Below are 25,260 nucleotides of genomic sequence, written 5' to 3'. Positions count from 1 at the left end.
ACATGCAATAATTGTTGAATGAAACACTAGTATATATTGAATTATTTCGCGGATAAGAGATAAGCCGCCATAGCTCAGTGGTCAGAGCTGTCGACCAGAAATCTAAAGGATACGGGTTCAAGTCCCGTTGGCGTCATGTATCTTTTATCAGGAGATTTTTCAATGTGGATGAGTGTTTCAGGCTAATAATTATTGCTTATAAAATAATTAAAGAATATTTCCAATATGAACTCTCTCCTGTCCCACTGTCTCTTCTCTCAGAGGAAGTCATGCGCAAAGGAACGAAGTCTATATTTTACTCATCATTCAACCCTAATACCAAACAATACTAATAATACCAAATAATACAGAAGTGGGAAGCAGTTCAACACAAGGAAGAACATTCAACCAGTGGATGAATGATGATAACAAAACCAGTGAAAGGGTTAAATATTATACAGTTTTCTGTTGCATTTTCCGCAAAACCAGTTCTATAAAAGGCACGTAACCTTTCGACAACGTGTACGTATTTACCTTCTTACCTATATTGCCGTCCAGTTGTACTGCGACAGCCTTCGGAACTTTTATCAGGTTAAGGTTTGCTTTTGTTTTTTACCCCAAATCGCTTGTACCTACACGTGTTAGTACTTTATAAGTAATTGTTTTCGCGGAAGCGACAGGTATTAATTAATATCTATTCACTTATAAACAACCTTCTCATTTCCTTCGCTTCTTTAATTAAGTCCTACATGCGATATCAATTATTCATAATAGCTAGAGTTCGTATTTGGAAACAGTATTTACAGAAATACTTGCTTTACCCCGTCATGCGTCGCTGTGGCTTAGTCCAGTGCTCCGCAACCTTTTCTCACCTAAGATACACTCAAATTCTTCCTGGAATTCCACGGCACACCAAAAGCTAAAATATATAGGTATTAAATTGATAAACAAATGTTTTTTTATTTGAAAAGTATACATACATATAACTATAACATATTTATTAATTATTGTAGAAAGCAATCACTTTGTGGTTTGACATATTTAATAAAATAAAATAAAATACTTTTTGTTTTAAAACCACGAGTTTTTAATAATTTTTATAACCGACCGGTTTCGCTTTACTCAACCATCTTCAGGGTACAAATTATTACTAAACAAGAAGTACAAAGTGTGAGCTTATTTATATTTAAAAAAAAATGAGGGAGACAACATGATATAAATATAACAAACACAGAGAAATTATACAATACATTTACACAAGTACAAAAGACATGGGAAAACCGAAAGATAATTATGTATATAATTATGTATGCATTAGTCTACATCAGAGGTTCCCAAAGTGGTCTATATAGACCCCCAGGGGTCGATATCGGCTTGCTGGGGGTCTATGTCAGCGAGAAAAAAATACGGGGGTCCACGAGATTCAAATGGGGGTACATACGAGCGGACCCCCATTTACCTCAAGTCAACATTTAGGAGTTCCGTAAATGACCCAATACACCTAACACAAATAATACGGTTTACGTAATACTAATAATAGACTGGGAAATTACTTTTTTGATATTTTTATTTTTATATTTCGTAAAGTTGTTTTTTGAGGTATATAAATAAAAGTATACGTTCCTTTTCTCGTCAGTATTAATATATTAAAGCAAAACATTGCACATCGGAAGCCGCGAATTTTCCTAGATTCCCAACTTGTTTTTGAAAAACGTCCAGGGTAATAATGACGTTCAACACTTAAATGTACTTCACACAGATTTCAAAAATAAGTTTGAGGACATTTTGACTGTGGAAGTGGAATGTTGAAGAATCGGATATCATATGACAAGAAGATCTGATCGGAATAAGCGCTAACAAAGAACTTAAGGGGCAGTTTTGTAGGGCCTGCATTGCATTTTCATTTGGTGTAATACCTCACAAGGGCGCCCCTGTCTGCACAATGTAAAGACAAAGCAACTATACTGCCACCCGGTTGTTGGACAGGCAAGGGAAGGGAATCTTCTTACGAAAAAGAGAAATGATTATCACATGGGACGTTAATAGTTTTATGAAAATTCAATATTCGACAGGCAGGGGGTCTACGGAAAAAAATATATTTGGCAAGTGGTCTACTGGGCGAAAAAGTTTGGGAACCTCTGGTCTATAATACATAATATGTATCCATTAGTCTGCCACCAGTGTGCCACGGCACACCGGTTGCGGAGCACTGGCTTAGTCTGTGCAGATAGAAAAACAATAGCGCATGTTGATTTTACGTCCAACAGATGGCTGTACAGCATTGTTATTTTTAAAAAGTATGTTTTTTTACAATATATGTATATAAAAATGTTGTGTCAAATTTTCAAAGCAAATCCGTGAAGAAATTTCTGAAATTTAAGATTTTGAAAAAACGAACATTTACATTATTATTTATATAGATAGCTGACATAGCTCGGGGACATTGTGTCAAATAGTTTGGGGTAAAATTTTGAGGTTATTATTTCTAGAATGCAAATCGGTGCATTTTTATGGTGTAAATAATTTATTTATTCATTTTCGGGAAATCGACAGTTTACATTTAATCAGTTTGTATATACGTATTATATAGTAAATTTAAACCAATTATGGATTTCCTCCTTGTGACTTTACCTCTACTGAGACAGCATAATATGGAATAAGTTATTTAAATTTGTGAGAAAGGAATATAAATTAAAAAATTTATCCAAAACAAAAGATTATATAAAACGTTTAATTTACAAAACAATACATTTATAGCCATGGAGAGAGGTTGTATATATAAATCAAATCATAATAGAGATATAAACAATAGAGACACAAACATTATTCACAAAATATCAGAGAAACATTATTTTATGGACCTCTTGTATTTCGTAAGTTCGCAACTGAAAATATCAACCTTGGATAAGGGGCCGTTCAAGTATTATGTAAGCACTATAGGGGGGCAGGGGGGTCTTTATTTTGTTTATTTTTGATGACATGGGGGGTGGGGGGGTCGAGATAGTGATTATGTCAGCACTGCTCAGCAGTAGTTATTTTTTTTTTACACATTGGCAACCCACACATTGTCTATGTTTGAAAACCGAATACATATTCGGGGATTCCCACTGTGTCAATAAAGTTTGTTTAAATGAATATTATGTGCATTAAAGTCCTCTATCCTAAGTCTATTTTATAAGTGCTGCTTATGAATCAATAACAAAACAGAATACATTAACAGAAAATGCATATATGTAGGTACCAATTTTTACGTAAGCATGGGAGGGGGGGGGTAAGAGCTTTGCTTACTTTTGATGACAAGGGGGAAGAGGGGGTAAATAATTGTAATAAATCTGCTTACGTAATACTTGAATGGCCCCTAATACGCTATTGTAATTATAGCATAGTCTATTCAGGCAAGAATTCTGCTTAGAGTTCGTTTTGCTTTGATCAACCCTGAACAGGAAACAAGAGCGTGAATATTATTATAATAATATTATACAATATTATACAAAATAATATTATACAATACAATAATATTATGTAATACGTATTTTTTTCACTTCGTGATCGTGCCATGTCTGCCTCGGGTGTCCTTGAACTCTTCAACCATTTACGTCCAAGTCATACATTCTGCTTACACCCCTTTCTTCGTTGATCACTTGATCACGTCTCATTTTACTACAAATAATTATTTGATTCATGCCTTCCTCGTGCATCCCCGACTTGTTATACTGTTCACTTAAAAATCCAAGAAATCCACATTATTACTGTTAAAATAACAACATTGAATCCAAAGTTTCATCGCAATCGGATGAATGGTATAGGATATCGTAGGGGACACGCAAAAAAAACCATTCATTTATACATAAAAATAAATATGTACCTATTTATAATGATATTTTCCTTGTGATTTGAATGACAGTCAATTAAAACACAATTGAGTTTCTCTGTAATGAAAGAAGAAGTTTATTTAGTTAATCCCACAAGATTTACATAAAGAAAGCATTCAGTAACAAAACATTACCTGTAATGGAAGAAACGACATTTAATGTTATTAATTGTTATGTCAATTCCTTTATCACAATCACAATAGCAATTACAAATTATTTAAATTATTTCCATCAATCTGTCATGTCACAACCCATAGATTATTTTTACTATGTCACCATAGATTACGAAATATCGAGTCGACTGTGTAGGTACTGTGGCGCACATCCAGCCAGTCCACGACACACACAGCCACAATGACGAGACAAGCTCGGCATTGCCTTGAATTAAAGAAAATTATATTTTTCTTTACATATTTATATTTTCATAAATCATCCATTGATCGCTCCAGTATTATACAAACTTGTCAATGTGTACAGTGTAAAGAGGAACACGTCCGTTACAAAGTGACTCAGTCAAAAGTCACCACAAATTGGTGTAGTCGATAGTTCACTACAATGATAAAATGTTATAATCTATATATCATTGATTTCTATGCAAAAGAAACCCAAACTTGAAATGACTTCAACTTTTGTTCTATGAAATAGACCATAGAATAGATAATGTCAGCAGATAGAGTTGACCGCCAAACAGCTCGGTCTTGGCACTCACTCCTTGCATCGTTTACATTCATACATCCTCTCATACATACCCTTCTGTTATTCTAACTCTCCTTGTCAGATATTCTCCTTCAAATTTATATACATTATTCAGGGTTTTCCAATAAGAGGTGTTATTTTGATATTCAATCGTAAAAGATCAATGGTTTCGTTGCTTGTGTGGCACGTAGCACCGTCTTGTGGAAAGTAAACGTTGTCCAGATCAATACCATCCAATTCCGGCCACAAAAAATCATAAATCATCTCTCGATAGCGCAATCCATTCACCGTAACTGTTGCTCCAGGCTCATTTTCGAAAAAGTAAGGTCCAATGACTCCGCCGGACCATAAACCGCGCCAAACAGTCACACGTTGGGGAAAGAGAGGCTTTTCAATAATAACTCTTGGGTTTTCCGAGCCCCAGATGCGACAATTTTGCTTGTTGACGAAGCCACCGAGGTGGAAATGGGCCTCATCACTCAAGATGATTTGCATTTGATTCACTCAAGTGAATTTTAATAATTTCAATGCGTTGTTGAAGCGTGTATCGTTCCATTTTTATTAATTGCATAGTTTTTACTTGTCGAATGTCAAAAAATGATAGCTTCAAAAGTAACATCTACTGAAATAGCGGGTTATTCAAAATAACACCTCTTATTGGAAAAATCGCATTAATCTTACTCATTAAAAATACAAAAAAAATCTTAATAAAAAATAAATATTTATTATTAAAAATTCATTTTATATTTTTTACTTAAAATCACAATTTGCACCAGATTCGCATTTGCACGAAGCCAGTTCAAATGGGGTAACAATGGCATACCCAATTGGGGTAGGTTGTGATATTAAAGGAATTGGGAAGGAAGTAAACGGGTAGGAAGAATGTTCGGAAGTACCTGGCTATTCAGATCTGGTCACTAAACACGGCTTAAGCCATTTCAAACAATTCGATTCTGGGTGGTGGTCTTTCATGAGGGAGATACTTAGGACCGGTTGTTTCACGGAATTTGAACAATTCATCAAATTTCAAAGTTGATTTGCAAGTTCTGTGATGGTTCTATTCAAGTTCTATCAATATATAATTATTGGCCAGTTGCTTCAAAAAACTGAAATCGCAACAGAACTTGAATATAAACTTCACAGAACTTGAAAATCAACTTTTAAATTTGACGAATTGTTAAAATTCTGTGATTCTGTGTAACATTGTCATGAAATGGCATTTAGTCTGTGGGACTACTTTAACTCATCCCACATATGATAACACTAAAATAATTACTCCGCCGCCTGAAGCCCCGGAGGAGCTAGGCGCGGACGGGAAGACGGCTCTCCGTCATTCTAGTTTCAACTTTCGACCAGACCACTACTCTCCACTACCACCGTCTCTGCGTTCGCATAACTTGTAAAATCATTCTCGCAAATAAATTCAACAAAGATCGCAGACCTTTATCTTTCAATCATCCGAATTCCTTGAACACAGATTTACGGTACCGGCAGCCACCGTAAATTACACTCCACACATCGCTATCATACTGGCGACCCCACGCTGCCATAAGTCCATGCCAAATAGCGATCCGTTAAAAGCTGATCCTAGGTCCGTTTCAACTTTTGAACAAATTGTGTTCAGCAGAAAAGCACACTTGTGATGTTATCATGCTTGTAAGCTGATCAAATTTTTATATAAATCCGAAATGGCCCTAGTTCCTACTTCCCTATCTGCGTTAGGGAAGAATAAAAACCAATAAATATCTTATTTTGTTAGTCTGTACACCAATATGTAATGTAATAGGCTTGAAAATCGCTTGGCAAGATAGAAATTGTCAATTTAAGCGTAAAACTGGTTGTCATTTATTTTGTGAGAAAAAAAGTTATTCAAGGGAAACTGTCACAAAATAAAGTTGTTTCTTTTTTTACATTAACCCACAGACATAGAAATTAATAGACGAGAAGATAATGGCGAGGGGTAAAATCAACTGTTGAAGAACGAAGGGGGTGAAGCTGACTGTGATTCGTCAATAAATCAATCTGACAGTAAATAGGCATCTCGCATTATAATATCACCATTTACTTCTTAAAAGTAAAATCTGCTTTTGAATGAATAGACATTTTTACATGGGAGCGCAAATTACTCGCCACGTTATGAACAAATTTGCGAAGTCCAAATTCGGCAAAAAAATTCGGTTCTATTTTCAGAGTCGAATATTTCGTTTAAGAATTTAGTTAAGACACTTTTATAAATGTTCATAATTTACTTCCCAGCAACCAACCAGCTTTGTGTTTCGCGTCCAGACGTTTCTCGATGTGATAGTATATTATGTTTCTACAACTGATCCATATTATATGATGTGAATATGCTTAAAATAAAGTAAAATAATGCTTTTATATGGAATGTAATACGACAATTGGGTTTATTCTCTTTTTCACATCTATTTTTACAAGTTTTCATAGCACAAGTCAACATTTTGCCGTGTTATTTCGTAAAATGAACCGATGATGCCTGGACCATAGTTCGCACAAGAATGATGACGTCACGTTTTCAAATTTCACTTGAGGCCATACGCGAGCACAGCCGGCTCCAGTGGAACCGGTATGGGGAGTGGGGATAATACGCTTTTAATCACTTAGGGCAGGTCTACTAATATTCATATGTCTATGCATTAACCCAACACAGGAGGCTCTGATGGGCCTGTGTCATATTTGGGGATGCTGTGTGGGGTCTTTTTAGGAAAGGAAGGATTCTGGGAAAGATAAGAGGGGTGGGTAGGAATCTAGGTTTAAAAGATAGAATTTAATTTAGAATCTAGTTTCTTATAGTTTCTAGGTAGGCAAAATGAATTACCTAAACAATACCAATACCAGACAAACAATTACCTAAACAATATAACACATTTAAATAAATTAATAACTGCTACATCATTATTAAACAATTAAGATAACATTAATGTGGGGAAAACAGACTTCGAAATACCCCCATAGAATATGAAATCTATTGTCACAATTATTTTTATCAGTAAATAGGTATAGCCGGTAATAAATTATCTTTAATTGGGAGGGCGTAAAATAGAATCATATTGATAAGTTGTCTAAACGTGGCTAAACCACAGTTTGAAAATGGCCTTGAAAGCCGAAACAGCTGTAACAATAACAAAAACCAAAAAATACTTGCAGAACTTAAAAATTATATTATTAAATTTGATTTTAATTAAATTTTTGAAAAAATTAAATGGATTTCTACGAATTAAACACAAAAACAATAAATAAAATGAATTAGTTAGCAGTTTTGACCAATATTGTTAAAAACGTAATTAACATTTTTATTCTCCAGCGAAACGGTAGGTAAAGGTTATTATTATATATATGGCATATTTTTTGGTATTCGTAATAATTAATAATTAATCAAAAATAGTGATTTCCATGGCTGATTGGCGATTTGATGACAATATCTTTGAATCAACCCAACTTTAGATAAACTACCATTCTTATTATAGTCGCACGATGTTCACTATTCAGTCAATGTCCAGCTTCTTAAAGGACCCCTCCATGCCGTAGATTGAGCTGAGGTCCTTCGGCTTGCCTGGTCTCCTGGCTTCCTGAACACGGAGTTGCTGTTCATCAATCAAAATCTGCCGATTTTCTTTCATCCTGAACAGTGTGTTTGCTAGAATAGAAAATTAAACGTGAAAATAGTAACCCTGTTCAGCAAAGTCACAATAAGTAGGTAACACTATCTTTTATTAAGGATACACTATTTCAAAATATATAATGGGCCTATTCTAGAAGCCTTGGGGTACACCGCAGAGTAGATAAGGAAATGCTTTCCATATAGATTTGAATGGAAACAAATTTCGCCGCTGACTTGATACTTTTTGACTCTAGCCCATTTAGCACGCGCTCTGTCTCTCGATTGCTGGTTTGAAATTGTATATGGCCATCCCATTTGCCTTTTATATTGAGGGTGGAACACAGTTCTGCATATGGAATTTGAGTAGAGAATTCTCAGTTCTCACGTTCTTTTTTATTCTATATTCCCTAACCGTCGCACTTTTAAGCACGGACTATGGAAATTACACTTTGTTTCAACAATTACAAGGGAAGCATTTTATAATATCGGTAAAATGCGTTCAGTTGCTAAAAAATAAAGAAAAGGTTTTTTCGGTTCTTTATGTGATGCAGGTTTAGTTTCCCGCTTAGTTTACCACTAGTTTCCGGACACTATGCCGATATCTCATTTTTACCTTTGATCTTCTCAAGGCACTGATACTCCCCGCCCGCCTCCCTGGGCAGCGTGCGCCGTGCCACGTGCCGGTCCATGGTGCCGGGCACGCCGGGCGCGCAGGGCAAGTGTACGTGCACGATGGCCATCATCTCGCGCTTGATAAAAGGCCGCATCAGCGCCAGGATGCGGTCCATGAAAGATGGCGCGTTCATGAAGTGCACACTCTTCAAACGCACGGGCATGGCCTCCTGAAAAATAAATTTACAAATAAACTGTACGGACTATCAAAACGGCTTATAATGATTCTAATTAATAGTGAAATTAGTTTGTAACCATTGTAAAATTTAAACGGCTATAACCACGCTGGGTCGCCATTGTAACAATCTGAAAGGGAACCAACATCGGGTTGTTACGATTGCAATAATAAAAGAATTAAGTATTTCAACATTGCATTTATTATATCACGTAAAGTGCAAGAGCAAGAGACCTCTAATTAACAAAATAAAATGTTACATCCCAAGGCGTTAGCATCAGAACAAAGTTCTGGGCGCTCAGACATTATTTAAAATTGGTAGCAAATGAATTCGGTGTGACATTGTGCGAAAACATAATATTCTAAACTGTTTAATTAGAAGAGGGCGCCAAACAACACATCACGCGTTGTTAAATTTGATTTGGAGCAAAACGATGACCAGTGATAACGTTTAACAAAACTGCTGCGTCATTCCTTGCCGAAAAATGCGCTCGTTCGTGTCCTTCCCCGAATCGCGTGGTCCCAGAAGGCTGCCCGTTTGGTACTAAATTTGTCCCGTCGTATCGTCAGTCTCGAGCTCCCTTCTCGAAGGCGCCAGCGTGCATACGTCACATAATAATAGTGAAATCGTAGCAGGGCAATCTGGTACTTCAGATTGACTTCGTGATGTTGTCTGATTCAAAATTCATTTGAAATTGAACTGTATCGGTCTTAAAAATTTTGAAAGAAAGGTGAATTTTATGAATTTTTTTACTGAAATAATTCCTAAAAATGTTAATACCATTTTATTAGTTTCTAGCAATACCCGCCACTCGTTGATGTGGCTCAGTCTGTTTGTGGAGATAGAGAAACAATAGCGCGTGTTGCTTTTACGTACAACAGATGGCGTTGTATTTAAAAAAAGCCTGATTTTACACTAACACATCTATATAACACAATAATTATAAGCCATAATTCGTCGCCTGAAATATCAATAGAAATTGAAAATATATCCCGAGTAAAAAGAAATGCCGCCAACGGGAATTTTTTTTTTTTTTTTTTTTTTTTTTTCTTTATTCATGAAATATTAATGTGTACAGTTTTTACATGCTTTTCGACTACCACACTAGACACACGCCCGTATTATGGTAGTCGAAATTTATATACATAGGTTTATATAATTATATAAATGTAATATTTGATAACTTGTTAATCTAAGTATTTTTTTTCTTACATGCAATGTATGTGTATAATAGGTGACACTTTTACTGGTTCCCAGTTCAGTAGATTGCTCAAGTGTACATCAACCGTATTTTTAACTGTTGATATTAATGAGATAAAATGAACACATTCAGCAAATAAATAGGTTACTTTACTTGTTAAAATAATGAAAATAAAGTAGAAATTATGAAAATGAACTTGTTGAAATAATGAAAATAAAGATTAATTAATTAATTATTAAACTTTTTTCTTTACAGAATTGAATGAAAAACAAAAATGACTAATAAAGAAAATGAGCTTAATTTAATGATGGCAGGCATTCCTTGAAAAAGTTCCTTCCTTTTATAAATAACCAATTTTGAACACTTATGACATACAAATTGTGAGTTTTTGATTTTCTGATATCAATACTCAGCGAGTTGAATATTTTGGGAGCAATATAAGAAAACTGCCGCTGGGCGAAAGCTGTTTTCGTTTGGGGAATTTTACATTTTAGGTGTGACGAGTAACGGGTGTTAATTTTTTGTTGTGTTTTATTCACCAAGTCATTTTTCCGTATGTATATGAGAATGGTCTTAACATATAATTGTCGAATATCTAATATTCTGAGTTTTCTAAAAAGTGGTTCTGATGGGTTTGTTGGCTTACATTTGAATATTATCCTTAGTAACAGTTTTTGAATTAAAACCATGGGATGAAGAATCGTTTTTGCACAACCTCCCCATCCCACTATACCATATGTAGTAATTGATTGAAAAAGTGCAAAGTATACACATCTTAGTGTTTGTAGGTTAAGGATAGATCTGAGAGAGTAGAAAATGTAGCATAATTTGCGAAGCCTTTTTGTTGTAGAATTTATATGGGCCTCCCATCGCAGTTGATTGTCTATAATGACCCCCAAGTACTTAATTTCGTTTGATATTATAAGGTTATCGCATGAACAATTTTTGTGAGGTGATGTAGCCATGTTGAAGTTCTGTGAACATGAATGTATGGTAAGTTTATGATAGTTTTGAGGGAGATTAGGTTTGCGTATGGAAAAAAGTAAGTATTTAGTTTTCTCTATATTTAGAGTGAGGAGGTTGGAATCTAACCAGTGTTTTATTTCATTTATACCATGATTTGCTTTTTCAAATGCTGAATTCAAGTTTTCATCTGCAAATATGATAACTGTATTATCGGCAAAAGATATTATAGTGCCACCAGTATCCAAATTGCATAACGAGTTAATGTATATTAGAAACAGAAGTGGGCCCAACACACTGCCTTGGGGCACGCCATATGTGATTGGCAAACTTGTACTTCTATACTCTTTAGCGGAGTTAATAATAGTTGACTGGGACCTATTTGTTAGATAGCTCTCAAACCATTTAAGAGGAACACCTCTTATTCCTATCTGTGAGAGTTTTTTCAAAAGTATGCGGTGAGATACAGTGTCAAAGGCTTTAGCCAGATCCAAGAATACAGCGAGGGGCTTGCGACTTTTATCGAGGTTATCAGAAATTAATTTAGTAAAAGCTGCAATTGCATCTGATGCACTAAGACCTTTGCGGAAGCCGTATTGGTTTTTTGACAGGATTTTATTTTCTTCGAGAAACTTGTAGAGCCTTTGTTTTACTGTTTTTTCGATTATTTTAGAGATTGGACTCAGTAGAGATATTGGTCTATAGTTATTGACGATTCATCTGTCCCCTGATTTAAAGATAGGAATAATTGTTGAATGTTTTAGAGTGTTTGGGAAAAGGCCAGTTCGAAAACTTAGATTTGTGATGTATACAAGGGGCTTAGCAATGATTGGTTTAATGTGTTTAATTAGTTTAGTGGATATATTGTCAACTCCCGTGGAGTGTGTATTTTTGAGTGAATTGATGATTTCAGTGATTTCTTGTTCTGTTGTTAGTGTGAGATTGAAAGGGTCATAACTCAGATTATCGAGAAAGATAGTATTTGCAAGATTATTTTCAGACTTGCTATTTCTTTTTAAAATATTATTTGCTAGATCCGATCCGATTGTAGAGAAGAATTGGTTGAAGTGATTTGCGATTGTTTCTGAATTTTCGGTTGCATTTAGTGTTTTATTTGTGATGGTTATTTTATTTATGGGTGTGGTAATTTTGTCGGTGTAGCATATTTCTTTGACAATGTTCCAGATTTTTTTATTATCATTCGCAGCTTCCTCTATCTGTTTCCTATAATAATCTTCTCTGGCCGTACAGGTTATTTTTTTACAGGCATTTCTGTATCTTTTATAAAATAAGAGAGATTCGTAATCAGTGGGGTTATTTTTACAATATTTATGAAGTTTATCACGTTTGCGGATACAGTGTAAAATACCAGTAGTTATCCAAGGTTTTAGTTTAATTGTACGACTACTTTGATTGTTGTGTGTGTGGGATGTGGCATTTTTCAGATGCTTATGTAGGATGTTGATGAGAGATTCACACGCTAAGTTTGGATCGCTAATTTTGTAGAAATTTGACCAGTTTTCATTGGAAACCAGTTTGAAGAGAGTGTCATAAGAAATTTTCTTTAGTTGTATAGTGGATGCTGGTAATTTTTGAATTTTATGAGAAATGGAGGTGATAGTAGCGTAGTGATCTGTCACAGTGCACTGATATATGAGAGATTTGATATTTAGCTTACATTTGACAAAGACGTGGTCTATGCAACTGGCGGATAACTCTGAGACACGAGTAGGGGCTGTAATAGCTGGGATAAATCCTTGAAGAGTTAATAAATTTATGTAGTCGTTTGCTTGGGGATGCATTGTATTTATAATATTAATATTTAGGTCACCAATAATTAGAACATTTTCATGATCTCTAATACATGCCAGAAACTGATTAAGCGAGTTTAAAAATGGTGTTATATTGGAAGTGCTCGGTGATCGGTATATAGTTAGAACAGTAACGCTATTTTCTATTTCAAGTTTAAGACAATTTGAGTGAGTTATTGTGATTTCCTTTATAGAGTATTGTATATGATTTTTTATGTATATAATAACGCCGTCATTTTGTAATTGGTTATTCTGAGTACTGTATTGATTATAGTTTTTTATGTTTTTAGGAATATAGTTATCTCTGATCCAGCATTCGCTCAGAATAATCAAGTCAAAGTCTGAGTCAAGTTTTGTAAGTAGTATCATTACTTCATTGAAATTTTTATTCATGCTTCTGATATTCATGGAAAATATTTTTAGGTTGGATTTATTTAGGGTTTTTTGAACTTCTACAGAACTACTTGTTTCGATACATGGAATCTGCGACAAATTGTCTAAAATATTATTTATATTATCTTCCATTTTTTAAATTGGTGTAGGGTGTTGGTAGTTAAACTTTGGATGAAGACTAGAAGCTGAACAAAACTTGGCGAGCAATTTAGAAAACAAGTTGTATGTAGAGTTTTTACTGTTGGCAATGTTAGAAAATAATGTTGATGTTTCAAAGCTATAGAAATAGGAATAGTATCTTTTACCGGATTCTTGATTCTGACACTAGTACAATATATGTGATACCTCAAAACAAGTACAATAAAAAAATAATAATACGATACAATAAAAGTTTTACACATGATAATTTTAGAACTATAATTATGATGAATTTGGTGAGAGTAGTGCCAGTGTCTCCGCATTGGAAACAAGAATTGCAGGTGTTCTGAATTGAACCCGTACACGCATAAAATAAACAACTTTAAAAAAATACAACATTGTGGCTTAGATTATCTGTGACAGTTTCCCTTCATTAACTTTTTTGCTTTTATATAAAATTCTTGACAAAATAAATAAAAAACACTTTTGTGCTTGAAATCGAGCGTTTCTTGACTCCGTTTGTCAAGCGATTTTAATGCCTATATACGTTACAATATAAGGTATACCAATAATATACACATTTTTGGCCTGTAGCTTCCTCTTAACAACTCGGAGCAGAATGCTCCAATTGCGCCCACATAGGGCCGGCCCTGCATCACATTTAAATTTCATTTGCATGCGTAGGATAAGTGTGCACGTCAGCTTAGGAACTTAGTAATGCATAAAATGTGTACGTGGGTCCAGTACCTATTACTTAATCCTTAAATCGTTATCGGTAGACACGGGTTTTGCCTAACACTAGTTTGTTTTAAAAACTAACCTGCAGATAAAACAGCACATCCTTAAGCGTCATGATATTCAGCCTGGTGACGTGGCCAAACACCACGCCCTGCAGATCTATGATGATGACCACGCCGGGGAAGGTGCCGTACTCCCACTGCACCAGGTCGCTGACGTTCACAAAGGCCTTGACGCAGAGTTCCAGGTTGAAGTGGGTGGGGTCAGTGTCCAGGAGAATGTTGTAGAAAACCTTATAACCCTCGGCTGTCAGCTCCGGGAGATCAGCGAAACAACTGAAATTGAAATGAAACTATATATTACCAAGAAGAGTGTCTGTGGGGGGCATCGTGGATTTTTACTCAAAACAAGAGGAAGGTCAATGTCTAAGCCTAATTCCGAGTGTAAAGCCAGCACAACGCAGGGGACCTTAGATAGTGTATACATTATGAAGAAGAGTATTTATGGCGGGCGGGAAGGCGAGCTTGAGTTGATTATAAAGAAATTTTGGGCACTTGTTCTTCAAAACAAGATGAAGGTCACTTTCGTAATAGTCTATCTACCTGCAGGGTTTTCCAATAAGAGGTGTTATTTTGATATTTAATCGTAAAAGATCAATGGTTTCGTTGCTTGTGTGGCACGTAGCGCCGTCTTGTTGAAAGTAAACGTTGTCCAGATCAATACCATCCAATTCCGGTCATAAAAAATCATTAATTATCTTTCGATAGCGCAATCCATTCACCGTAACTGTTGCCCCAGCCTCATTTTCGAAACAGTAAGGTCTCGACTAATGACTCCGCGCCGGACCATAAACCGCACCAAACAGTCACACTTTGAGGATAGAGAGACTTTTCAACAATAACTCTTGGGTTTTCCGAGCCCCAGATGCCACAATTTTGCTTGTTGACGAAGCCACCGAGATGGAAATGGGCCTCATCACTCAAGATGATTTGCATTTGATTCACTCAAGTAAATTTTAATCATTTCAATGCGTTGTTGAAGCGTGTATCGTTTCATTTTTATTAATTGCGTAGTTTCTACTTGTCAAATGTCAAAAAATGACAGCTAGAAAGTAACATCTATCGAAATAGCGGGCTGTTCAAAATAACACCTCTTATTGGAAAACCCTGTATATAAAGAAGAATGTCTGAGGAAAACTCAAGAAATAGTGCACAGCTATGAAAAAATATTCAATGGGTATTATCTGGGGGGGCCCACAATTTTCTACTGAAACACATTTAAAAAGGTCTACATGATGGCCTAGAACACCATAGAAGGGATGAAAGCCAAAAACATTTGCAAAAAACAATGTATGTACAATAGACAAAATGTATAAAAAACCGAATTATACAAATTTAAAAAAAAAGTTAAATTAAAATAACTTACAATTTAAATATCTGAAAAGATTTCAGAAAAACATTAAAATCCCAAAATTGAACACAAAGCACTTTCAAAATACCCACCTCTCGTATATTTCTCATGTGATATGGCAAACTAGGAATGTACTATCCTGTTAGAGTGAAATCTTATAAATAATTAAATACCTTATTTTAAATTAAAAATATTCATAAAAAATTACCTTAAACTATGTACTACGACGGTTAAAAATTAAATTAATTGAAAAAGACACTACCATGAAAAAGCTTACCATAAATCATACCCCCCAATATTGGCCTTGTCCATGGGGTCCCTGTGCGTGAAGTAATATTTGAGGTGAGTTCTTAACGAGAGGTTGAGGTCTATGGTGGTTTTGGTCAACTCCATGCTGCAGTTACAGCTATGGTAGAAGACAATAAGGTCCACCTCTGGAAAATAAAGACAAATCTCTAAAGACTCAGATCAAAACGTAAACATAACCTTACAGAAGATATGAAAGATAGAAGATATTGAACGACAAAGAAAAGCAATTAATATATGGGCTGGAATGCTCTCAATGTTCTACCATAAATAACGATAAATAAATATACTGTACTTATAAAAACTGTGTCTTATAAAAACTGTGTCTTACAATAACTGTGTCTAAAAATGGTCATAAATAAAAATAAAAAAATCCACAAAGGGTAATTTAAATGTATGCATATTCCAAAAAAAAATCAACACTTTAAGGCGATGCCATACGTAGTAATGCAAAATCATGTGTTTTTGGTTTGAAAATTTGGTCGCCTAGAAATGTTTCAGATGCTTTAATTAAATACTGCGAGTAGAATACATCGTGGCCTTTGAAATAATCGAGTATTTTTTAGATAAGTCTTTTTATAAGCCCAAAAAAAAATAATGTATAAGGCCTATGAAAACTGCATTAAAGTTCAAAATCTCCTACTTACGAACCCATTTTCGGTTATGATTTTATTGTATAGTGTGGCAAATTAAGTTATTTATAAAATGATCGGAAAAAAAGAAATATTTATGCCTAAACATCCACAAAATAAAATAAAAGACACTTTTTGGCCATGTTTTTTTCTTGCATAAATCCAAACAGGCGGATGATGGCGGGGATTTAAACCTTATCGCCATATACGTAAGGGTTGTTATTGATAGCGGCTTAATTTAAAATACTACACGACGTAGTGCATCGCCTTAAAAAATAAAGTTTCAAAAATGATTTATTTTACTTAATCGTTGTGTAGAGTTTTTACCGTCCAACATGTATGAAACGAAACACTGTTTAAGGGTCAACACTCCAACCTCAGTAAGTAGTTTACCTGTTAAGTTCGGTAGGTGGGGTTGTCTGTCCAGCCATTCTTTCAGTCGGGTGATGTCCTCCTTTCGTATGTCGGGGTTCTTTCTATATTCTTCCTCTGCTGTTTGTAGTGTAATTGCCATGTTTGTTATTTATTCCTTTACTCCTGCAAAAATATAAACCTTTTGATGATAAGCTGTTAAAAAAACAAGGTGGTATATTTCCCTTTCCTTTCCTTTATTTGAAGTTTGACAAGGGCAGCTTTATATACCGTAGACTTAACACAGGGCCGGCCCTTTGCAGTTTGCTCATGATTTAAGATTTTTTTTGTCAGGGCGACAAGTAGCCAAGGCGCTAACAATACATCGTCGGGAACCATTTGGATCGGGTCAGCCCTATTATTGTACACAAACTAACTCTGTTGGGCATTAAGGGCACTTTATTTATTTTTACTAACGGTTACTTGTAAAAGAAAGCTTTGTGTTAAAATAAATTCAGTAGAATCTTACATTTTCGAAGTCACGAGCGGGGTTCTCCAAGGATCTCACGTCTGGTCAATTTTTTGTAATATTATTTATATCAATATTCAAAATTGTAAAATCATTCGGTTTTATAGGATACCGAGTCATATAATTCATGAATACTTGTTAAATGATACAAAATTTACACCAGTGGTCAATTTTCAATTTAATCAGGGTCCTTTGACGAAATTTAACGAAAAGCTAACATTTATTCTACACGCAAATGAAATTACAAATAACTTTATAAAAATGATTGATTTTATATGCAGAACTGCAAGTGACTTGAAGTCACTAGAATATTTTAAAAAACTGTACCTATTTGGTCCTAATTTCAACAATATAAAAAGGGTACAGCACAAATTTCAAAGATTAGAACTTTAAGGTGAATATTCCAATTCAACATATTAACTATATCCAATAAGAAACAACTCTATTCGATAACGCTGCCAGACAGGTGGATTATCTCTGAATTGTTCTATTAAATAAAATTATTAATGGTTGTATTGACAGCCCTGCTATTCTCGCCAAAATAAAATTACATGAAGTGATCAGAAATACGAGATAAATTGCTAACTTTTTCTATAATCTATTATTGATTGTTTTCACATTTATAATATTTCTTAACCAAACAAATATATTTATATATATATATATTTCCTTGTTCTCTTTACTGGCTCTGTAATGTGGCTTTTCCACTTCAGGTTTTTATCAATGATCATACCGAGATATTTAACTTCAGAAGAAAAGTTGATTACAGTACAAATAGGATCGTGTTGTTTACAGTTCATATTATCACATTTTTCGTCGTGGATTATAATACTTACTTTCTGATTAGGTATTTTCTTTAAGGAGAATAAGACATATGTTGTTTTTTGTATTGACTGTGAGCAGGTTATTATCAAATCATGATTTAAAAGCATTAATATCTTCATTTGCAAGTATATTAACTATTTTCCCTGTTTGACCTTTTATTAATAATATAGTTTCATTTGCGTAACACATTAACTCCCTTTTAATTTTCTGTTGGAAAATGTCATTTACATATATTAGAAATAATAATGGACCGAGAACCGTGCCTTGAGGAATGCCAAATTTACTTGTTAGTGATGTACTAAATATTTTTTTAGTTTTACAATTTGAGGTCTGTCTGTTAAGTAGCTTTCTATCCATTTAAGGGCTATGTGGTTTATGCCATTTTCTTTTAATTTTAATACAAGTCGTTCATGGGAAATGCTGTCTTTAGATCAATGAAAATTCCTATACATTTAAACTGTGAAATAGATTTGGGAATGTTGTAGACATTTAGATTCCGTATCGTCACTGACGATCAGAAATATTCGTTATTACTTTTCCAAAGTATACGAGTTTAACACTCCATAACGAATATACATTTTTCTATGTTTCTATTATTTAATACTTTTAATTTTTTTACACATAAACCGCCCAGTCTTTTGAGTGATATTACACGACGTAGTGCACCGCCTTAACAAACTTAATTTAACTACGTTATTATATTATTTTTAATGATAAACTAATGTTTGAGACAAGGTTTTGTTTGCATTGCACAAATTTGAATAAGCCGACATAGCGCAATTGGTAGAGCACCTGACTGGCAATCAGAAGGCTGCGGGTTCAATTCCCGCCGACGGCATGTTTTTTTTTCGGAAGATTTTTTCAATTTATATAGGTGGTTAAAAATAATGTCTTAAATTAGTTTATCAGTAAAAATAAAAATATTTGTCAAGTTAAAATATTTCCAAAAAAAAATAAAGATATAATTTATCTCGACGCTATCTAGTAATGAATGCCTTTCGTACAAAAATAAAGTTGTTTTTTTTTTTCTAGTGAAAAATCTAATAATCAATGATTGTTGAATGAAAAATACCAGTGCATATTGAATAATTTAGCGGGTTTTGAATAAGCAATTAATAGAGCATCTGACCGGCAATTATAATTCAATTCCCGTCGGCGGCATGTATTTTTTCAATGTATACAAGCGTTTCAGGCTTATAATTATTGCTTTTCAATAATACGTTATCCTTTGGCTGTGCATAAAAAACCTTGTCTCTTAAACATAAGTTTATCATTAAAAATAATTGTTTAGGAAATACAGGGAACACAGCGACATGCTTAATTTTTTTTTTTAATTATGTCAGTTATATAATAATGAGAAGTTAGTATTTCAGTTTACGCAAATTATTTTTCTGTTTTTTTGTTGTATTGGTCAACTATTCCTTGGATTAATTAAAACTGTCAAATATACATATAATTTTTTTTTGTTAATTACGGTCATTGTTGGTTATTATTTTTTTTTCTATTTTCTGGCTTTCACCCTCCTAGGGTGTTTGTTCTGGGACCTGGGTCATTATTTCAAATTATGGAGAGAGGGAAAGTAAATTTATTTATTTGTCTATGAAAGCCATCGAATTATACAGGGTGTATCGGCAAGTACCCGACAAACTTTAACCAGCTATTCCTTAGCACATTTGGAGTAAAAAATGTTATAGGCGCTTTGCTGTCCGGTAACATTTTTTTTCCATTAAAAACAAAAAATAAATAAAAAATCCACACTCCGTCACTGTCATTCGCATTGTTTCTCGTGTTTAATAGCTGTTATTAGCAAGTGTGTCAAAAAGTGTCCTCGCTCTTTCGTACACACTAAATAATAATAGTTAAAATGAGACGAATGGTGCCGTGCCATTTCGTTGTGATTGTAAAAGCGCGCCAACGTAGGTACGTACGTACATTATTCAACGAAACTCGAACAAAATATTGCCAGACGGGTTTTCAAACTTTGACAAAGGATAAAACATTGGTGACATGTGGTGAAAATATGAATAGTAATTTTTTTATTAAAAAAAATGTTACCGGACAGCAAAGTGCCCATAACATTTTTTACTCCAAATGTGCCAAGGAATAGCTGGTTAAAGTTTGTCGGGTACGTGCCGATACACCCTGTATATGGATGATTCAAACTCGATTTGAGCTCTTTACCAAATGTGGCAAAGAGCTCAAAGAGAGTGTAATGACACTTGTTTATATATCATGTTCTATGTCCTATTCAATGTTCACAAACTGTAAAATTCACCCGACCTAACACATGGTCATCCCTAGCATGGAGGGTGAAATATCACAAAAAACAACACGTACTCTCTAAATCAGGGGTTCCCAACCTTTTTGTACTCTAGAGCACATTCTAAAACATCGATAGTGTGGCGGGCACTACCTATTTTTAATCGACACACTCGGGGCAGCAATCGCAATCAAAATGACAATAACGCGGTTACAGGCGGGGAATGCTATTTGCACATCACTCCTTGTACACGCCGAAAACCCGAAGTGAGCGGATGATCGCCGAACCGATCGGGACGGTACGAGCACGTGCGTACTGTCAGTTTGGCTGTCGGGGACATGCTTATTGTTTTCACTGACATGCAGAGCTGGCAGAGTCATGTGCCGTGTGCTTTGGCGCCTTCGGCGTTCTTCGGCTAAGTTCGTAGCGTTCGTTCACTTGGGGTTTTCTGCGTGTACAAAGAGTGATGTGCAAATAGAACTTCTCGCGTTCCAGGCTAGCGTGAAGAGTGCAGTCTGGCTCGCCGCCAGACAAGTTGCGAAAAGTACTGTCAGCAAAGAAACCACTCGTTCATACAATATCGCAAACATACGAACGTATTTAATAAACCTAGGCACTCGAAAAAATTAAACTCCAACAAATAAATAAAAATAATTCACATTTTTATTCAATGTTTATGAAAAAATTATTTCACTGTCGAATAGTGGCGGCACATACGAATCGTTCCGAGGGCGCCATGATACTCGCGGGCACGGGGTTGGGAACCCCTGCTCTAAATCATGTCTCAATAAAATAAATAAATAAATGTTGGTATTAATTTTATATAAATGGGCAAATAACATAATTATATGAATTTATATTGATGTATGGAAGTATGTTTACGAGAGATGGGAAGGCTGATAGATATATTGAAAGAAGGGTAAATGCAGGTAACTCCATTAATGGAGGACTGAACGCAGTTGGCGCTAACAAAAAAATTGTCCAAAGAAGCGAAGCTAGCAGTTCACAATGGAGTGCTGGTACCTACCCTGATATATGGAAGTGAGGCATGGAACTGGCAGAGAAAGGATGAAAGTAGACTGAATGCTGTTGGAATAAGATACCTGAGGCGTATGTGGTAAAACCATGTATGATCGTGTGAGAAATGTAGAGCGAATGAGCGAAGATAGGAGTGTAAGGAGGATATATGATGCAAATGCGAATGGTAGCAGATGTCGAGGACGCCCGAGGAAGACATGGCACGATCAAGTGAATCAGATACTTGAGTTTGGCCATGTCAAGAGTCAGAATAATAGAAGAGTATGTATGAATGTGAATGAGGCAAGGAGTGTGTGCCAAGACCGAGTTGTTTGACGGTCCGTCCTCTCTGCCTATCCCTGCGGGGAAACGGTGTGATGGTTAGTTAGTTAGTTAGAGTTCGTTTAAAATGAAATAAAAATTTGGAAAAAAATTAAATTGATTTGACTAAAATATTAATTTGAACATTCCTTTAGTCCGCTTGAACATATTCATTTGTTAGTTAGTAATATAACATTCACTGTACTATATAATAGGAAAAATGTTGAAAACACGTTGTTATGGAAATTGTATGACCTCGCTGCCAAATAATTAATGTAACGTTTTTACATGCATAAATAACGTGTATTAAATTTAGACAATTCTTATAAAATTAATGTAAAAGGTCAAGGATTCTTATCCGAAATAGTGTGGAAAAATATGATTTATTTTATATCACTAAAAGACAAAAATACTACTAATAAGTCTAAACGAAAAATGATCTTTCATCTTGAACAAAACACCGAAAATAAAGAGACAACGGTCTCAACTAGGAAAATAAAGAGATAACGGTCTCAACTAGGAAAATAAAGAGATAACGGTCTCAACTAGGAAAATAAAGAGATAACGGTCTCAACTAGGAAAATAAAGAGATAACGGTCTCAACTAGGAAAATAAAGAGAAAACAGTCTCAAATAGGAAAATAAAGAGATAACGGTCTCAACTTGGAAAATAAAGAGAAAACAGTCTTAACTAGGAAAATAAAGAGATAACGGTCTAAACTAGGAAAATAAAGAGAAAACAGTCTAAACTAGGAAAATAAAGAGATAACGGTCTGAACTAGGAACATAAAGAGAAAACACTCTCAACTAGGAAAATAAAGAGATAACGGTCTCAAGTAGGAAAATAAAGAGAAAACAGTCTCAACTAGGAAAATAAAGAGATAACGGTCTCAACTAGGAAAATAAACAGATAACGGTCTCAACTATGAAAATTTATTAGTTGCAAGATAATGTTGTTAATTCTAAATTTGAAATACGTGATCGACATCAAATTATGGTTGTTCACATAAACCTTTATAATATTTTAATTTACTTCTTTCTTGTGCGTCCGTGTGTGACATTTTCGAAATTGGAGCTGACGAATTGAAATAGGATATACGAAATATAAATATTTAACCAGACGGTATTTGTGCATACCGATAGTATTGAAAGATTCAAATCAGGTTTGCGAGATAGTTTGGAACGAATCCGGAGGTTGCGGGTTCAAATCTTGGAGTGCGCAAGTAAATTTTATTTGATTATTTGTGTTATTTCACAATTTATTAATTTGAAATAATATATTGTACATTTGCGACACGTTTTGGAGTCGTAGATATTTTTAAATCACCATTCAGAAACAAAACGTAATATTCTTTCAATTCGGTAAAGATACCCTGAGAAACATAATGTCCCTTTGGGCCCGTGTCATCTTTTGGGATGTTGTATGTAAGGACTTTTTTAGGGAAAGGAAGGAGAGGTAACAGGGTTGGGTAGGAATCTAGGGATTAGAGTGAGAGACCACCAGCCTTCCAAAATTTCCTCACGCAAATTGAGAAAAAAATAATCATTTTTTACAAATTATTTTTGTATGTAACAATAAAAAGTTAGCTACCTATCCATAACGTGTAAAATGTATTTGTCTAATAAAATATGTGTTTTTTTTCTTCTTTTCTTTCGTTATCAGCAATTTTAGTTAGAAAAAACGTAATGTGAGTAATTTAAAAAAAAAAATTGTTTGCTTTCAAATATTTTGTATTTCAAAAATTATGTTTTTTTTTTAAATTAAGTGTATTTCATCACCTTTCTAAAACGATTTTTAGTTTTCGGATACGTATAGAAATATTCCATTTAATTGGATTTTATCGCTAAGCTGAAATACTAATTCTGAGGCCAGAGGGGTAAAAAAAATATGTTTTTGGGATCACCAGTTTCCCGCTTGTATCACTAGTTTCCGGACACCGTGTATTTAAAAAGCGTGTTATCTAGCGAAAACGGAAATCCTGCTTCTAAAATGTCAGAGTTATTACAAAAAAAAACATTGTCATAGATTTTTACATTTTAATTGACATTTCAAAGTCTAGCAAATGACGTTATGCTCTTAAAGTTGCGTTGAAATAAACAAAACATGACGCCACAGTTCACCGGTGGAAAGTACCAACAGATATTTTGTTTACAGTAAATATTTACATTATTAGGTTACCTTTATGTAGAGAACAAAAATCGATCACACTTAAAACGTATTTCGTCTAATATTCAAGTCAATGGATAAAATTCAACAATTTAAATATTAACCATATTCAGTTTATTTGATCAACCTTTCTGCACAATTGTCCGAAACAAACTGAAATGTAAACCGGTTCGCTAAAACAACTAGTTCTCGGTTGTTATTTTTTCAACAGGTAAAATACAGGTTTTCATGGCAAGAGAATTCGGCAAAGGATTATTTTTAACCATTGTAATAATGATAAGGATAAAGTGTGAAAAAAACAGGCTCTAGGATTTTTTAGGAGGTCGGGTGCGTGACTTATGAATTAATTATCACACATGTATTTACAAGTTTTTACTGCGCATTTTTCTAATACATATTACCAAAAATAATATTACGTATTTAATGATAATAATAAATAATTTTAAATGAGATAAAAAGAATTTGGCATTCTTAGACGATAAAAATATTACCATTTGTTATTTCGGCTACGGGCATTATACCTAGCTCTCTCATTCAAAATTTAGGCGTATTAGATCTGTCAAAGAATTTATTGATAAAAATGCAAATATCTGCCATATTAAATACATGTAGGATTACGAAAGATTTTTTAAATATTCATATTGAGGGATCAGTAGGATTTATAGGTCCAGTTAGGAGTTCTACCGAGCCGAACCCTCTGATATGAAAATATCTGGAGTCTGTGAATTATTTTCCCATTTGATCTCTGGTGATTTGATGTGTAGTTTTTGTATTTATTATGCTTATATAATGCACTTGCATAATGCACATTGACTAGATGATCATTTGTGGAAAAGTGTATGGAAGGGTTTAGTTTTTCCTGTGGGGAAGATTTAACCCGGACATAAAGTCGGAAAATTGATTAAATATTTAACATCATTTTGACCATTACGTATAAAAAAATATTTTTTTTATGAATTTTAACTAACCATCATCCCGTTTCTCGGCGGGGGTAGGCAGAGAGGATATAACGCTACACAACTCTGTCTTGGCTCACCCTCCTCGCTTCATACACATTCATATATCGTCTAGTACGCACTGACTTAAGCCCCCGCATACCAAATTTCTACCGATTTATAACAAGTTTCTCGTTAACTCTTTAAGTTTTTTTAGTTCCAGAAAAAATATATGTTATTTTTTATGATA

The 25,260-nt window shown here is 34.4% G+C and overlaps 1 protein-coding gene across 1 annotated transcript; it reads right to left on the bottom strand.

Annotated features, from left to right (window-relative positions):
• Positions 1-1,012: 1,012 nt before the first annotated feature.
• LOC149413281 (alpha-tocopherol transfer protein-like) lies at positions 1,013-24,220 on the bottom strand. Its single transcript, XM_089645282.1, has 6 exons — positions 24,088-24,220; positions 17,000-17,143; positions 15,946-16,102; positions 14,341-14,593; positions 8,780-9,008; positions 1,013-8,202 (listed from the first exon to the last, which is right to left on the bottom strand). Exons 2-6 carry the CDS (start codon positions 17,118-17,120, stop codon positions 8,051-8,053), a joined length of 912 nt encoding a protein of 303 aa, XP_089501408.1. The 5' UTR covers positions 17,121-17,143; positions 24,088-24,220; the 3' UTR covers positions 1,013-8,050.
• Between the last annotated feature and the right edge of the window lie 1,040 nt (positions 24,221-25,260).

Source organism: Hesperophylax consimilis, chromosome 22 (genome assembly GCF_061612785.1).
Source record: "Hesperophylax consimilis isolate HC1 chromosome 22, BYU_Hcon_1.0, whole genome shotgun sequence".
In the NCBI taxonomy this organism is placed as follows: domain Eukaryota; kingdom Metazoa; phylum Arthropoda; class Insecta; order Trichoptera; family Limnephilidae; genus Hesperophylax; species Hesperophylax consimilis.
Note: the sequence above shows the minus strand (reverse complement) of the source record. Positions and strands in the feature narration are given on the sequence as shown.

Excerpts from the sequence above, each read along its gene's own strand:
- LOC149413281 (XM_089645282.1), bottom strand. The coding sequence starts at position 17,120 with ATGGCAATTACACTACAAACAGCAGAGGAAGAATATAGAAAGAACCCC. Across the intron at positions 16,103-16,999 it reads CCACCTACCGAACTTAACAG|AGGTGGACCTTATTGTCTTC; the intron begins GTAAACTACTTA and ends TTTATTTTCCAG. Across the intron at positions 14,594-15,945 it reads ATTGGGGGGTATGATTTATG|TTGTTTCGCTGATCTCCCGG; the intron begins GTAAGCTTTTTC and ends TTTCAATTTCAG.